This window comes from Myodes glareolus, chromosome 3 (assembly GCF_982192425.1).
Source record: "Myodes glareolus chromosome 3, mMyoGla1.1, whole genome shotgun sequence".
NCBI lineage: Eukaryota > Metazoa > Chordata > Mammalia > Rodentia > Cricetidae > Myodes > Myodes glareolus.
In genome coordinates this window covers 5,894,631-5,913,047 of record NC_142028.1, presented here as the reverse complement: position 1 = coordinate 5,913,047, position 18,417 = coordinate 5,894,631, and the positions used below count along the sequence as shown (strand labels likewise).

The 18,417-nt window shown below is 40.9% G+C and overlaps 1 protein-coding gene across 4 annotated transcripts in view; it reads right to left on the bottom strand.

Annotated features, from left to right (window-relative positions):
- Nucleotides 1-18,269, bottom strand: part of Ints13 (integrator complex subunit 13) — a 38,410-nt gene extending 20,141 nt beyond the window's left edge. For 2 of the 4 annotated variants that reach the window (XM_087903956.1, XM_087903955.1), the window contains exons 1-4: nucleotides 17,772-18,268; nucleotides 16,780-17,015; nucleotides 15,293-15,367; nucleotides 607-809 (exon numbers count right to left, since the gene is read on the bottom strand). In XM_087903956.1, the coding sequence (XP_087760082.1) occupies nucleotides 607-809; nucleotides 15,293-15,367; nucleotides 16,780-17,004 (503 nt within the window). In that variant the 5' untranslated portion in view covers nucleotides 17,005-17,015; nucleotides 17,772-18,268. Of the gene's footprint in view, nucleotides 1-606; nucleotides 810-15,292; nucleotides 15,368-16,779; nucleotides 17,016-17,771 lie in introns of all 4 variants that reach the window. The other 2 variants (XM_087903954.1, XM_087903957.1) reach the window with 2 other exon arrangements.
- Between the last annotated feature and the right edge of the window lie 148 nt (nucleotides 18,270-18,417).

Sequence of the window (18,417 nt, the reverse complement as noted above, 5' to 3'; positions counted from 1 at the left end):
ATAACAATATAAACAATTTTCACCAAGATTTTTTTTTTAATTACTGTCTTTTTTAATGTCCCGGAGTTTTCTTTTTTTAATATTTATTTATTATTTATTTAGTGTAGAATATTCTTTCTGCGTGTATGCCTGAAGGCCAGAAGAGGGCACCACACCTCATTACAGATGGTTGTGAGCCACCATATGGTTGCTGGGAATTGAACTCAGGACCTTAGGAAGAGCAGGCAATGCTCTTAACCGCTGAGCCATCTCTCCAGCCCCACCAAGATTATTTTTTGAGACAGTTTTGCTCTATAGCCCAGGCTAGCCTAGAACTCACTACATAGGCTACACTAGCTTCAAACCCAGCGTGATCTTCTGATCCCTGCCTCCCAAGTACTAGGATCGCAGGTATGCATGAACATACACAGTTTCTAAAGATGGATCTTTATTTAGAACTGAATATGCCCAGTCTCAATATTAAAGGCAAATAACAATAATGAAATAAACCAGAGAAAGTCATTTGTATATACTTACATATTTACAGGCTATCCAGATTGTGTAAAATGGAAACATAATAGTAATAAAATTCTCTCAGGGAAAGGACCACTGTGATCAATAACTCACCTTTTTGCATTTGTAATGCAGATTATTCGTCCTCTGTTCCCAACTCGTTCTGCATTCTCCATGAGTAAAGTGCGAGCCTCATGTTGGTATTCAGTAATTTTGCAAAGGGTCTCCACGGCTGCAACAAGCCCATGCAGAATGCTGCAGCACTCTGGATCTGCCCGAGGATTAGGGGGGCCCACAGTAGCCAGCGCTGCCATGAGCTAAGTGAAGGGAGAGACAACTATGTTGACAACAATATGACACAGGCAAAAACTTCCTGGCAAAACAAACCAATGCTTCCTTAAAAGGGGCTGGAGAGTCAGCTCATTAATTAAGAGCACTGGCTGTTCTCAAAAAGGGTTCAATTATCAGCACATATATGACAGCTCACAACTGTTTGTAACTCCAGTTCCAAGGGATCTAACACCCTCATGCAGACATACAAGGCAAAACACTAATACACATAAAATAAAAATAATCATTTAAATATATATATATATATATATATATATATATATATACACACATATATATATACATGGTGCGGGAGAATTGTCTGTATTCTGTCAATCATGTTTTAAATAAACACTGATTGGCAGGCAGGAGGTGTAGGTGGGAAAAGCAGACAGGAAGTGGAAATGATGCAAGGAGAGCAGGAGAATTATGGGGAGGAAGAAGCTGATTCCTCCCACTCCTGCCCAGATCACCGAAGCAGCAGGATGTGAGCTGCCCCACTGAAAAAGGTGCTGAGCCACATGGCTAAAATAAATCAAAAAAATGGGTTAGTCAAGATGAGAGAGTTAGCTAATAAGTAGCCTGACCTAAAGGGTCAATCAGCTTTATAACTTACTGAATCCTTTATGGGATTTTTCTCTGGGACTAAACAGCTGGGGTGCAGGGCAGGAAAGAAAAACCCCCAACAAACAGGCCCCATCATGTTACAGAATGGCGCCAAATGTGGCCACCTCATGTTACACACACACACACACACACACACACACACACACACACACACTATGACCATGGAAGACTTCTGTCAAGAAGGAAAGCTAATTCAGTATCAAATGGGGAGGGGAGTAGGGGTTATAGAAGAAATGTGGGAGAGGAGAGACAACTAGAATTAAGACATATTTTATTTGAAGGGTAATATGGAAACCTAATACAGTAGAAAACTTTCTAAAATACAGACATATATGAAGGCGATTTAAGTGAACTCTCCAAATAATGGGGGAGACAGAGTCCCAAATGGCCATCTCTTGTCACCAAATGAAGCTTACAGTACCAGGATTGAGTTACATCTAATTGAGCTGTTTGCCAAAGGGGCCCCATGGAAACCCCCAAACCCAGGCTGTTGCCAAGACTACAGGTTGCTCTCCACAAACTGACAGAAAGGCACCACTGCTGAAGACAACACCTATACACCTCACTGAACAGATATGTCGAGTTGGTGCCTACAGGGCCTTGGCCCCTACATCCCAACATCTTTCCTGCAGAAAGGTACTCTGCACGTGCTCGAAACACCAACATCTGTTATCTGCCAAGGTGTACTATCTGCCAGATAGGCTAGGGTAATGGTGGCACAAAGCTTGTGGGAGTAACCAATGAGTAACTGACTTGACTTAAGGGCCACTCCATGAGATGGAACCCATATCTGATACTGTTTGTGTGTCCAATAGCTTGAGACTATAAAATCAAAGACCCAGGATAAAACCAAACAGCGGTCTAGAAATACGTAGTGATAAATGTCTCATAATGGTATCTGCTATACTCACACATCAATGCGTTATTCAGTCATCACCAGAGAAGCTTCCTCTGGAAGAAGATTGGGACAAATACCAAGACCCACAGCCAGATATTACTCGAGACTTTGGAACACTGTGGTGGTTTGAATACAAATGGCTGCCACAGGCCCATAGGGAGTGGTGCTATTAGGTGTGGCTTTGTTGGAGGAAGTGTGTCATTAGGGAGTGGGCTCTGAGGGTTCTGAAGCACAAGTCAGGCCCAGTGGCTCACTGTCTCTTCCTTTTGCCTCTGGATCCAGAGGTAGAACTCTCAGTTACCTATCCAGCACCTGCATGCCACCATGCTTCCCACCATGATGATAATATAAACCTCTGAATTGTAAACCAGCCCCAAATGAAGATTTTTTTATAAGAGTTGCTGTGGTCATGGCATCTATTCACAGCAATAAAACCCTAACTAAAACAAAGACTCAGCCCTAAATGGGATGTCTCCATAAAATCATTCTCAGAGGTCAGGGAGCTCCTTGGAAGAGTGGGTGGAAAAGAGTGTAAGATTCAGAGAGGATGGAGGACAAAAAGAACACAAGGCTCCCATGTGCTCAGGGACAAGAAGTGTGCACTGCACAGGCCTGCAAAGGTCTGCACCAGGTCTTCTGTGAATATGTCAGCTTCCAGGTTAGTGTTTTCATGAGATTCTTGAGTGTGCAAACAAGCAGGTCCCTCATTTTTGTGCCTGCCCTCTCTTCGACTCTTTTCCTTTTGATGGTGTGTCTTGTCCAACTTAGATGTGATAGCTTTTATAAAATTCTTATTACATTTTATTTTGTTATATCCTTATAAATGAATGAACAAATAAAAACCTAGTCACTAGTGTAAAGGTTAACAACTGAACTGTCATTTATACCTGCTTAGAAAGGGGACATCAGTTTTCTCCAATGGAGTGCCGCTAGATATATCAACTATTCTAGGACATGCCTCCTGATCAGGCCAATATAGAATGGACATCACGGTTTTTAGCAAGCTTTATTTGGTTGCTGTTTGGTGTTTTTTATTATTGCTGTTTGTTTGGGGTGATGTTTCATTTTATTTTATTGGTTTGGGGGGAAGGTTTGCTATTGTTTTGGGGTTTTGTTTATTTTTTGAGAAAGAAAGAAAAGTTGGGTGAGTATTGAGGGGGAGAGGATCTGGAAGGACTTGGAGGGGAGGAAGAATATGATCAACAATTAAATTTAAAAATTGTGGCACACGCCTTTAATTCCAGAAATTGCGAGGCAGAGGCGGGCAGATCTCTTAGTTTGAGGCCAGCCAGGTCTACAAGAGCTAGTTCCAGGACAGAGAAACCCTGTCACACACACTCTCAAAAAAAAAAAAAAAATTATTTTAAAGAATTAAAAGGGAAAAGAAAGTTAACTTAGCATCAAAACAAAGCTAATGTAAGTCACATTACCAATAATCCCAAACCACATCACCTTACATACACCCAGACAAACGTTCTGACAAAATAAAAATAAAACTCAAAGAACTGGGAACAGAGGAGTTTCCTCATTCAGATAAAAGGTACCCCTGAAAACCCTCTGAGGGCACCACACCAAATGGTTCAGGACTAAATGTGCTCACCCTAACAGCAGACACAGCCAGGATGGTCCTCTCACCGTTTTACTCAACACTGTAGGAATGCTCTGATGGGGGATTTAGCCAATCCTTTTATGAGGCTGGACCAGGTTCAGGCGTGACTTTTTGGGTACCCAGAAAAAACCATCGGCCTGCCCAGCTCTCTCCTGTTCACACCATGAGATTGGACCCCTGTTCCTGTTCTGTGAGTTTTCCCCTTACAATAAAGAATAATCTTGAAATCTTTGGTGTTAGCTTGGGCAGGTTACAAATCAAAAGAATTAAGTACGGTGGAACAAAGCCCTTATTCTCACAGTACTAAAGGATTTTTAAAAACCTTCCATATAGTTACTGATTCACAATATGCAGAAAGAGTTGTCTTGCATATTGAAACCACTGACTTTATACCAGATGATACAGAATTGACTTCATTATTCATTCAGGTTCAGGAATAGGCTTTGTCCTATATACACAACACACATCCGATCCCATATGCGTCTGCCAGGTCCTCTAGCACGAGGTAATCCAGAAATTGACCAATTATTGATTAATATAGAAAGACCTAATTGAACTATAAAGGATACGTTAAACAGAAAGGGATGGAAAATACCCCCAGAAACAGACTGCATAATGCTTTATTAACATTAAATTTTCTTAACACTAATGAGAAAGGAACAACAGTAGCAGAGAGACAACGGTTAATTAAAAGAAAAACAAAAAAAAAATCTTCTGAATTAAATCAGTCAGTATATTTCAAGGATGTGCTGACCTCACATTGAAAACCAGGAGATGTGCTACGTTGGGGAAGGGGTTTCACTCTTGTTTTTCACAGGGTGGGAAAAAACTACAGATACCATCAAAATTAATAAAGATTCAATTGAAAAGAAAAAGAAACCTTTTGAGAAAGAAAAATGACAGCTCATCCACAGAGGTGACAACCATACAAACATATCTATATGAGGTTAAAAAAAAACTCATATCAGGTTAGGACAAGGTTCTGTTCTTATCTTTACAGGAAAATACTCATCTTCAACAAATCAAGAGATCCTGGATGGTTGGATGCCTAAAGAGAAAAAAATTATCCATAAAGGATCACCAAGTAAAAAGGAATATGACTGGGGCTGGAGAAATGGCTCAGTGGTTAAGAGCACTGCCTGCTCTTCCAGAGGTCCTAAGTTTAATTCCCGGCAACCACATGGTGGCTCACAACCATCTGTAATGAGGTCTGGTACCCTCTTCTGGCCTGCAGACATATACACAGACAGAATATTGTATACATAATAAATAAATAAATAAACAAATAAATAAACGTTAAAAAAGGAATATGATTTATGAGGACAGGTGATCAATATGTACATAAATATAAATACAGCTGGCTTTGTAGTTGGACAATGGCTATCCTTCTCTAAATGCAAGCATGTTGTTAAAAAAGAGTTTCGGTCTCATGTCAGGAGCCATCTGGTATGGGACAAAAAAGAGATTTTAAGAAAATATTTTACATTCCTCCATGCCTATTTTGTCTATATTGTATCTTTCATTAAATACATATCTACATAAATAATGTTTAAATTTTCCACAATGAACAGTAGATTTTCCTACAGTAATCTTTAAAGTTTCTAAGATGGGACCCCACAACAACGACTCCACCTGGTTGATATGATGTCATGATGTTGACAGTGCTACTATGAGACCGGATTTTGGGTATCAACTGCCAAATTGGTGTACCTTCTTATAACGTTCTGGCCAGAACTCCAAATAAGAACTTTAAAAAATCCCTATCAAATACTCAGAAATCATTTACAATTATACAAGACAGTAATTTTGAAACTTAATCATCATTTTACTTCTACAGGATCCCATAGACAAAATATCGCTGAAAGCAATTCTAAAAGACAAAGTCCCCCTCCCAACAAAGTTTGTCCTTAGGGTTAAGGACACCATTTCGGGTTTGATTATTACTTGTATAGGGTTGGGGAGAAAATTATGTAGGCCCAGAGATCGCCTTAAAAAAAAGGGGGGGGGATTGACTAAGATAATAGGTAGATTAGTGTGAACTTACACTAAAATAATAGTGAGTAATAATATTATTTATGGACAATTTACATTGGTATAAATTCTTGTATATTGATACAAGTTCAAATTATATTTGTTATATTGAAAATGCTTCTATTTCTTTTTATAATATTTGTACACCTATGCAAAGTTATTTTGTCAGATTGTATTCATGCATGCATGTTTCTACCTCTGTTTAAAACATTTTATGTATTGATATAATTTTAGGATATATTTATCATATTACATTATATATTTCTACCTCTGATCAAAATATTTATACATTGTTTACATTTTGAGGTATTATCCTGCAATTGTTTAAATTGTTTAATATTCTGATATGAAGTTTTAGTCTTTAAATTATATAGGAACTAAGTATTATAGGTTAATAGTCATTCATGTTTGTTATACTTATAGTCAGACTAGTTAGGTTCTTTACACAGAGACAGGTAATCTTCAACCACTTCAAAGATCTGTAAAGCATGGCATTTAAATAACTTAGGGTTCTGTTCATGTGAGACACAGTTGCTCCTGGCAGCACCAACCTATTCCCGAGAGAACGCTGAGCACAAAAGACACTCCACTTGAAGTTTGTTTTCTTCTCGTTCACAACTGGCCTTTGGGCAAGGAACTGCCCATGCCTCAACCAATGACAAAGTGCACGATGTCTTGACTGGACAAGCAGGATACAAGAAAAAGACTGCCAAGCCTTGCCAAGACAGGGTAAGATGGCTCTGAAAATTTTCCTGCCTCGATAAATGGTCTGTCATTTACTCTAAGCCTTAGCTTAGAGTTGTTTACTTCAACACTGCAAATGAGACTTTAGGTGATTGCTCAGGTAGCCAGTTGTCTGTCATATACTGCACATTTTGGAAGCTGCTTGATTGCACTTCCTGCCTACTCAAGTAATATTATCTCCCTTCTCAGGCCTTCGATGTGGTTTAAGATTAGATAGTTGTGTTACCTTCCTCTTATGATTGAGCCAAGCCATTTCCAATGCAAGACTTAGACTTCTTAGGATAAAACATTTAGTTTATGTTCCTTGCTTAATATCGTTTATGCTGGTTGTAATTCTAATTTTATACTTGAAATCTGTTCCTAGTGTATATAATTTTGTATTGGGTTTGGAACTCTCTTATTTAGACGAAAGGGGTCAGTGATGGGGAACCTCCTTCAGCCAATAACCTTTAAGAGGCTGGACCAGGTTGGGGCGTGACTTTTTGGGTACTCAGAGATAATCACTGGCCTTGGGGCTCTTGTTTCTGCGCTCCACACAAACCACCACTCTCCCCACCCCCGTGAGTTTTTCCCTTACAATAAAGAATAATCTTGAAATCTTTTAGAGTTATCTTGGGATTATTTGACTCGTATCTCCCCCCTCCCCACTTTTACATGTTCAAGTTCAATGCTCTAGTCAGGACAATTAGAAAAGAAAAGAAAATGTATGGATTCAGAGTGGAGGACAAGAAGTAGAACTATTCCTACATTTCAGCAGATATAATGTTGAGTACAGGAACCCTCAAGGAATCCATTAAAAAGCTACTAGAATTAAGGAACATCAGGCTGTAACTGTAGCTCAGTGGGAGAGCCCTTGTCTAGCATGCATGAGGTTAGAGGTTCAATCCCAAGTACTGCTGATTAATTTAGCAATTCATGAGTTACAGAATATATCAATATACAAAAAATTGCATTTCTACACACTTAGAATGAATAATCCAAAAGAAAATTTAAAAAATTACAATAACTCTTAAAAGAAAAAAATACTTAAGAATAAATTTAACAAAATTAATAAAAAGCTTACACTCCAAACTACAAAACACTGATAAAGCAATTAAAGATCTAGAGACACAGAACAAATTCCTGTACTCAAGGCCTTAAAGACCTTATACTGCTAAGATGCTCATCACCCAAACGTATCTATAGCTACAATGTGGCTCCTGTCAGTCTTGGCTGATTCTTTGTGTTTACAGAGCTGATTCAGCAAGGGATCCAAATCAGGCAAACCACCTCAAAGAACAAAGTAGAAAGACAGACCGAAATTAACCAACTTAAAAAAAGTTCAAAGCAGCAGATGTTGAGAGTGTGTGGACTAGCGCAAAGACAGCCCAGGGGCATGTGTGGATTAGCCTTGCACGCGTGAAGCAGAGCGGCACCATGAGATGGTTCAGTGCTGCAGCCTGACGACCTGACTTCCATTCTCAGAACCCACACAAAAGCAGAAGAGGAACCAACAAAGCTGTTCTCTGACTTCCACTTGTACAAGTGGCACGTGAAGAAACCCCACTCCCCCACACAAATGTAATAAAAAATTTTAAGACAAATTTAAAACAGGCATAGGAGCTAAGTAGGAAACTTGCCAATGACTGTACACAATGGCCAGTAAGCACATGAAGAAATACAAGCTCGATTTTACTCATTACAGAAATAACAATTTCTACATGGAGTATCATTAAAGGCACTAGGCATCTAGAATCTAAAGTCAGATAATAAACACTGACAAGCACTTACAAAAAAGCAAACCCCCATTCACTGCTGGAAGGGGTCAAAGTTGCAGCTATTACTGTCAAACAGCTTGGCGGTTCTTCAAAGTGTCAAATACAGGTTACCAAGTCACCAAACAACTCCACTCTTAAATGTGTATCAAAAACAAACCAGAAAGGGGTCATAATTTTCACACAAAAACCATATACAGGTGTTCCCAGCATTATTCAAAACAGCCCCAAATGTCCAATGACTGAGAGATAAACAAAATGAGGCACACACCCGCCCAATACAACAGTTCAGAAAAAAAAAAATAATGAAGAGAGTTGGAGAGACGGCTCAGTTTTTTTGCTATCTAATGATGCAAACTTGAGGACCTGAGTTCAGTGCAGAACCAAGTAAAGATGGAAGGAGAAAGGTCCACATGAGCACAGACACACATCATGCGCACACACAATAAATAAACACTACCATGGATGAACCTTGAACATGATGTAAATGCAAAGTCAAAGAAGCCAGTCACAAAACCACATACTACAGAAGTCCATTAGCATGAAAAGACCTGAACAGAGAAACTGACAGAAAGACTAGTGATTGTCTGGAAGTAGAGGATTAAGAAGTATTAATAACAATGCATATGGGGATGATTTTGAGGTGGGGGACTGCTTTAAAATTGACTGTGGTAATCACTACACACAGCTGCGGATGTATTGAAATTTTAGCACTAGTATGGTTTAATAATGATATACTTTAAATAGACAAATTTCATGGTATATGAATTATTCTCAATACAGCTTTTAAAAAAGTTGTCTGTGTGCCATGTGCCTGTGGTCCTAGCTACTGACGAGGGTGAGGAAGGAGGAATGTTTGACTGAGAGTTTAAGCAGCATATTAAACATAAAACATATAATCTCATACACTTCCCGACACTACAGATTCTGAGGAATAAACAAATAAGGATATTCAAAGGTTTCATGTAATATTGTATTATCACAAAATTTCATAAATTCATTTGGTATTCTGAGTATCATGAACTCTAATATTATAGCAAAATATCTCAAAACGCTCAAAGTAATTATAAAACATTAATATAATATATAATAAGCAATATATTCTACCCTACTAATAATATTTAATATTAAATTATTTTCAAAAGAAAATATCTTAACACTCCAGATGTGGTGGCCCATGCCTTTAATTCCAGCACCTGAAAGGCAGATGACAGAGGTGGATCTTGATGAATTCAAGGCCAGCATGGTCTCTACATAAACAGCTATAAGCCAGCCAAGGGCTACACAGTTAAATCTCATCTTAGAAAGAAAAAAGGACAAGCGACACGTTTTCACTCAACTAAACAACAGAGGAGGAGACGGGAGGAAGGAAAGAGGACCCTCTGCAGCCATCTCAGAAGTGTCAAACAGCTCAGGGCTTTAGTGGTTTTGGACTTGAAGACTGTTAAGCACTGATTACCAGGCTAGAACACCACACAATGAACATGTGCTAAACGTCACTTTCACTGCATTTGTACATGTCATTAATGTGTCACAGGATCCAAGCAGCCAGAGAGACCTGGCTTTAGCATCAAAAACAAGGAAGGAGGGCTGCTCAACGGCCCAGTGGAGAAAGGAGCTTTCCGTCAAGCCTGACAATTTGAGTTTGATCCCCAGGAGGACCCAGAGTAGAAGGAAAAGGAGAACTGGTTTGTAAGGTAATTTTACATAATGACAATATATTGTACACACTTCTTAAAGCTAAGATTGTTTGTTTGTTTAGAGAAGGTCTCAGGTATCCCAAGCTAGGTTCAAACTCTATGCAGCTGAGGACAATGTTGACTTCAGAACCTGCTGCCTTCAACTCCAGCGTTGAGACTGCATTCACCACCACACCCGGCTTCATGCTGTGCACTACTTAAGTATCCCACCTACCTAGCTCCATCTCTAGCCCAAGAAAGAATTTTAAAAGTTTTCAGTCTCAAGAAATGCTAAATTTGCCGGGCGGTGGTGGTGCACGCCTTTAATCCCAGCACTCAGGAAGCAGAGGCAGGAGGATCTCTGTGAATTTGAGGCCAGCCTGGTCTACAAGAGCTAGTTCCAGGACAGGCTCCAAAGCTACAGAGAAACCCTGTCTCACCCCCCACAAAAAGAAATGTTAAATTTTTGCAGAGACAAATATTATTTACCTGATTTGAATATTACACAATGCATACATGTATTAAAATATCACTTTGTACTCTGGAAATACACATTTTGTAACCGCTGAAAATAAAAGTGTATTTTTATTTATCTTTTTAAATATTGATTTGTAGTGTCAGTTCACACTATGAATTTGGTACTGGGTAGTGCTAATGTGAAGCTGTTTAGAAAGACACTGGTTTGGTGCTCCTCAATTGCTACAAACAGCTTTCAGCACCACTAATCCAGAAAGGAAATGAAAAGTGGGCAGTATTTCAACAAACAACTTGTACTTGTTATGGCTTGGGTCGAAACAGCCCCTACAGGTTCACATGCCTGAACACTTGGACCCCAGCTGGTGGCACTTTTTTCAAGGCTGTGTAACCTTTGGGTCTAGGTACCCACAGAGCAAATGTAAGCCACTGAATGCAGGGCTTTGAGGGGTACTGCCCGGCCCTGCTACTGTTCTCCCTCTTGGCCTTCTGATATGCCAACCTCACAGCCCCACACAGATGGCTCCAAACAGGGCTGCCACCACCATTGCGCCTCCTCTGCCATGATGGGACTGCACACCTCTGAAACTGTAAATCCAAAGACAGCCTTCCTCCCTAAGCTGCTTCTGTCACAGCCTGACAGGAAAGTGATGAAGAAGTTTAGGAAGCAGGTAAGCCACATATGGACAGAGAGAAAAGTGCTTTAATTAGATGGGTAGTGTTTATTTTAATAAATAATCAAAAAAGGAAAAATATGATTCCTAAACCAACATACATTCCAGTAATTTAGGAAAAGCTTAACGAGCACTGGATAAGAGGGGATACGCAGCAGAAAGACACTGCGGAGTCAGAGTGAACTGTAATTATGTTCAGCCTTTTGTTAACTATGTGACCCTTGTCAACTTCTTCTGGCCCGTTCCCCTCACCTAACCTGAAAATAAAAGTAATAATGGAACCTATTTCACAACAGTGGCATTCTCAAGCTTTATTTAACAGACAAAAGTAAGATCTAAATTCCCGTAGTGTGAATACTGTCTTGTACAAACCATGCACACAGGCTAGAAATGCGTGCTATAATGGAAAGACCACTACCCCTGGTGGCTGGGGGTCTCAGACCCTGTGCCCGCCTGAGAAGGGAATTAGAGCAAAGGACGTCTAAAGTCCCTCCAGCCCAAATATTTGCAGCCAGCTGACTTCACTACCTATCCTTGAGGATTTCCAACAACTGGTTGTGATAAGGGTAACCAAAGCACAACATACTGTATACACTTCACACAGAAACGCCCTCAACATCAGTGCCTGGCTAGAGCTGCCCTCACAGTGCTGTTCCTGGTATACGCTCAACTTCAGAGCACTGAAGGAGGTTTTAAGGAAGGGTTCTTCCCAACACTACACACTTGATTGGGTATACTGGGCTTGGTTCTTTGAGACCACATCTGCCATAGCCCAGGATATCCTCAACCTCACTACTGAGTCTAGATTGATCTTAAACTCCCGATCCTCCCTGCCTATTCCTCCTGAATGCTGGGATTACAGGACTGTGCCATCATGCCCAGCAACTTCCTTTACAGTCCATCTACTATTAGCTATGCCACAGGGTGCAGAAAAGGAGGATCCACACAGATATGGGCTCGTTTTTATTCACACACGGCTAGAAAGGCTCATGGTCTTCCTGAAAGACAGTGACTATTAAGAATATTCTGGAGAGATAAAAGTATAAAGCTACGCCAACAAAAACGCTATTTCTTTAGTACCTCAAAATGACAAGTCAGACATGCTTACAGTTTAAACGACTGACCACAAATATTTAACACTGTGATAAACACAGTGTTTTAAAGCATTCTATTAAAACTCACCTTGGAAGGGATTATTTCCATTGAAAGACATCCATTAACAGAAAAAATTTAAATAAATTAATCCAAACATTTCTATGTCACCAGTGAAGAATTTAGGAAACTGACACCTTCTATCCAAACTAAGCAACAGCAGTAAATAAAAGCTACCAGATACTCCATGTTCTTAAATAAATGGTAAACTTAATGAGTTTAGCCTGAATTTATCTGTGCTCCCTCCACTAAGTTACTTAAGTAACTTTTAAAAACATAAATCTATTAGTCCTGATGGGGCAGGTATCTAATACTAGCTAACAGAGGTGAGGCATAAATTCAAAATCTCAAAAGTTTACAAAGGGGATCCAGCTCATGGTACAGTGCTTGCCTAGCATGCGAGAAGTCATAGGTGTAATCCCCAAAAACACACCTACCACAATAAAAAAAAGGCACACAATCCACAGATAAAAAGGAGACAATATAGACAAGTAAGAGCAGTCTGAGAAGAGTCAACGAGAATTGTAACAATGAAAAAACGGCAATAAACATAATAGGACTGAACAAGCTGACATCTAGGTACCTACAGGAGAAAAAAGCCAAGAGGATGACACACCCCACAGAATCTGAGAAACATTTCAGAATAGGAGGGTACAGTGGAATAACCCTTTGTACACTGTAGATTTGTCACTGTGATTGGCTTAATAAACAAGATGAATGACCAATAGCTGAGCAGAATAAGGCTAGGCGGGAGAACCAAACTGAGAACGCTGGGAAGGAGAAGGACAGAGTTGTAGTGGCCATCCAGATACAGAGGGAACAAAGATGAATATGCCATGCTAATAAAGGTAACATGTGGCAGAGTGTAAATAGGGAACATGGGTTAACTTAAAAGGTAAGAGCTAATGAGTGATAAGGCTGAGCTATTGGCCAAGCATAGCTAGTTAATACAAGTCTCGGTGTGTTTATTGGAGAGCTGCTGCAAGACAGGAAAACTCCACCTACAGGAGGCACCAAGCAGCACACCAAGGTTGAGGGAGGAGCTGAAAAATGAACAAACACCTGACTGAGACCCTAACCCACTGATCAATTACCTTTTCCAGACCACCACGCACATCACAGAGCACAGCAGAGCTTTATGGAAAGCTGCACAGGTCCCCTCTTTGTCCTGTCTCATACAGGAACTACTATCTGCCTGTGGCTTCCCAAGCATCCAAACATGGCAAAGGCTACAAAACAACTGAAATTTAAATTTTAAATCACCATATAAAACTAGAATGATTCTTGAATAACAAAGAGTACTAGATATAAAGTAGCAAGATTAAATAGAATCTCAGAGCCCACCTGTGAGTGTCAGAACCTGATGATGAAGTTCACAGCACACAGGTAAAATAGTGGAGGACCTTCTCTGGGGATCTTGCAGGGTCCCAAAGAGATGATCTGTTGACTGTGACATTTTGAGGTTCCTTAAGAAAAACTGGCTTATACCACAGGGAAGCCCAGTGAGGAATACCTACCCACAACTGACTCCCTGGTCAGAGCCTTGCTGATAAACAAGACTGCACAGCCAAAAGGTCAGCAGGCATTTAAGTGAAGTCTCATCATGGAAAAAAACTCTGGGAACATAAAGATCAAAACTGACCTTCAAATAAACCATAATAACCCCCAGTTCTAAAATACATATGCAACATAAAACAAGAAGGCTGACAAAGGACATAATTAAAGTACAAGCTCTTAGAAATTAAAATACAGTCAAATATAATTAAAAAATAAGAGTGAGAAGGCTCAAGCAGTCAAATTACACAAGTGCTCAATAAGAAAAACGACTTTAACCCAGGAAGTCCAACATCCTATCAATAGATATTCGAGAAAGACACAGAACACAGACCTAAGAACAGTATCAAACATACAACTCAGAATTTTCTCTGAACTAAGAATGTAAGGTCCAACCTAACAAATGAGAAAAGACCCACTAAGGCTCACTGAATACTTTCAGGATATAAATGAAGAAAGAAAAGATTCCTAAAGCCTTTGGAATTTATGTAAAATGACACTGGCCTTCTTCAGCAGCATCAACAGAAACCCGAACCGAATGGAGTGAGACCCTCACAATTCTGAGAAAGTATTTCTTCTATATTGAACACAGTGAACTGTGGAGACCACACTCTATCAGACAAGCGATCACAGAGAGGAAACAATGCGGACAGCAGAAGCGCATGGAGTCACGCAGTCAGAGCAAACTGTGCTGCAGCAAACTGCTGAACTACCTGATGTCCTGGTGGTCAGAGGAAGACTGAGCATCTTGGGAGATGTGAACAATGACAGGTATACAGGAAGAAAAAGGAAATTATAGATTCCACAAATAAATAGTCAATATAAATAAACAACATTTGGCAAACGTATTAAATGATATAAATAAACAATATTCCACAAATAAGCAATATTTGGCAACGCAGTGAACAACGCTTTTATGGATAATACAAAAGCAGAATTCTAAACAAAAATTCTGATAAAACAATTAGAAAGAACAAGGGAAAGGCATGGGGGGAGGTTCTTAGTAAATCATCACTAACAATCAGAATAACTTTTAAATTAAGAACTAACTAAATAAGACATGTTATGTAGAAATTATATTTAACATGTAAATAAAAACCAGAAGCTAGAGCTGAGATTTGCTTGGGGTGGGTGTGACTGGAATGGAAAGAGCGGTTTCTTTTCATATAACTTGGGATTTTAAAACTCTGCAAAGATTCAGGAATTTTTTTAAAAAAATTAATCATTCTTAGGAAGTTTTACACATTTAGACAATTTTCAAAATCTAAGCATACCTCCTGTAAGTTTTGGTCTTCTTGAGTCCAAGAATTTAAAACATGAGCTCCTGAGTCACTCACAATGAAATTCACCTAATGGATATAAAGAAACAATTAGTACTCAACTCTAGTGCCACACGATCGCCATCAACTGTAAAATAACAGCACTCTCTGATTCATGGTTCTGTACATGTAGCTGCCATCCAGGCACCTAGTATGTGGGAATGTGGTAATAGATCAAACAGTTCCATCACAACGAGGGGAATGTCTGGGCGGAAATGTGAAGCAGTGCAGAAAGAACACAAGCAAATAAATGAACAGAAAAATTTCAGAGAACAATAAATGCTATGAGAAACAACTCGGTTCACTACTCAAAGTCAGGTGGTAAAAGAGGGTTCTCTAGACAGACAGCAACTGAGAGGTTTTCAAATTGACTACTCAACCAGTCCCAGAACAAGCCCAAGTATGCAAACAGCAGATGCAAAGGCCTTTAAATTTCAATGCACACCCAAAAAGGCAAAACCCAAAATAAGCAGAGAGTTGGAGAGAAGCCTAAAGAAACAGGCAGAGCACCGAAAGCCACCCAAGGCATTGACAGCCAAATGACGGACATGAATTTCATGCTTTTCTTCCCCTCAGTAAAAGGCAAATTGAAAAACACTATAAGGGATGAAAGTACAGTGCAGTGGTATAGTGCCTGCCCAGCATGCAGTGAGAGCGTGGAGCCTAGCTCCACAAGACAAAGCCCTGTGAGGGAAGATGAGGATGTGACCCATTGGGTCCCAGCTCACGGTGCTGAAATAATATGAAACACTCGACATCTACTTGCATTACTTGACAGCTTATCTTGAAATATTTAAAATACTGAAACCTAAAGGTAGCTTTAATATTTGGAATTTCTGTCAAATGTCAATGTCTCTTCTCACTGATTAAAACAACAAAAACGACAACACAACAAAACTTTTAGCTTTCTGGAACTGGGAAGGTGGCGTACGTCTTTAATCCTAGCACTTGAGAGGCAGGAGGTAGATCTGAGTCTGAGGCAGCCTGGTCTGCAGAGAGTTTTAGGACACCCAGGGACACAAAACAATAACCTCTCAACATTCCTTCCACTTGAAATACCAGTTGTTCTCAAAGTTTAGTGCCTGTTCCATATATGTTACACACTTTGTTTAAGTGCCTGTTCCATACATGTAGCACACACGTGTTATACACTTTGCTCATGGCCTAGCACGCACACTACTCACCTCACAGGACTGTTAGGCCAGTGAGTATAATGTATAAAGTGTAAATAGAAAGCATTGTGGAACCCACCTAGAACTTGGAAGTGCTCAGCATCTATTACCCATTACTGCTGGCCATAATTAAATGCCCAAACAATATTAATCATAAGGAGCAGTTCTGCATACATTTTAAACAATACAGTTATAAATCTACAGCAAATTCACATAACTATTTACATAGTTAAATACATCCCAACTCATAAGTTTGTTCATAACACTCACCAGCTTTTTGAAAGGAAATATGTCATACATTATTCTGCAATATTCCATGGAAGATTCTACTGAGCAAGTCCACAAGGATTTCGAGATGGGAGCCAAAGGGATGATCCCTTGAGTCCTATTCTTCACCAGCATATCAAACTCTACATGCTGCCTGCACGATTCTGCCATGTACGGGCAGTGATCCACAACAAACACTGTTTTATGAGATTCAGAAAAAATCTTCATTTTGTCTTAATCTGTAAAAGGATAAACATACTAGTCAAATGTTGGTACATAACATTTATCACTTAGGTGTGTTTTCCTCAAGATTTGTGGGGTGTCGGACTAAGTTCCAAGAGTTTTGCTCAACAAAGAGCTGAGCTAGATAGTACAATGTTGTCAATTTACCTGACAAAATGAGTCCCTAATTCTCTTTTCTCTTACAAAGTACTTAAAATAGAAGAAAACATCTGGACATCCTATTTGTATTTGACTCATATTCCCTATATATCACAGATCAATTCTTCAAAGGCATTTATGCTGATCCGTGCTAAGGGCAGAGGGAAAGCCCACAGGAAGACTGACAGCAAAAGTACAAAACATTGGGTCTTTCCATGCAGTCCAAACCTTCATCCTCCCCAGGCTACTTGCACTACACCGTAAGAATTCACTATGTCTCCCAAAACAAGCAGATGCTGAGTACGAACCACTTTTAAAACTTTTCCTTATAAACACAGAATACGTGGTGCAGTCCCCTGATTCGCTCATAACACAGAACAGACAAAAAAAAAAAATCCACACTCTAAAAGCACATGGGAAGCAGGAACAAGAGTGTGCAAGGGAACGAACCCTCTTAACGGTCCCGCTATTCCCTCTGCCGCTCTGGACCGCCCCGCGCGCCCCTCCATGCACAAGTGCCTCTCGGCAACCTGCACACACCTGGCTGCGGGGGGGGGGGGGGCGGTGTGCAAAGCGAGCGGACGGGGGAGCCCGCGGCAGGGAGGTTCGCTTACTTTCGTGCCTGGTCCTGCAGCGAACGAAAGGAGGCCGAGGGAGAAGGCTGAGGAGGGTGGGTGGGGAGTCGGTGCACAGCCGTGGAGACGGGTACCACCGGCGGAGGACGGCCCCGCTCATCTCCCAACACACCGGCTTCCTAAACGCAGGAGCGCGCGCCTGCGCGTGCGCGCACGAGAGCGGACTCGGGCCCGCGCGTGCGCACGGCGCCCTCGCTCAGCCCCGCCATCTTCCCTTCCCTTCCGAGGAGAGCCCCGAACCGGAAGAGGGCGGAGCTAGTGAAAAGAACGGGGAGGGAGAAAAAAAAATGCCTTCAACGATTGTCCCCAATCAATCTTTGGGAAGAACGGCCAGGATGACCTGAGAGAAGCCCCCCAAAGCAAGCACTAGCTGCCGCGGCCCGGCCCAAACCGGCCCAAACCGGCCTCGACTCTGCAGAGGCGAAGCCCAGCCTCGCAGCCTCCCCTTCTCCGCCTTCCACCGGCCTCGGAAACCACGCGAGAATTCGCGAGCGGCAGAGCTAAAGCGTGAGAGCAGGAGAGGTGGGCGTGGCCAGGAGGGAGGGACCCGGCCCGCCCCCGCCTCTTCTACCAATCAGCGGCGAGCCCCTCGTCCAGGGGTGGTGTACTCTCGCGGGCGTCCGCG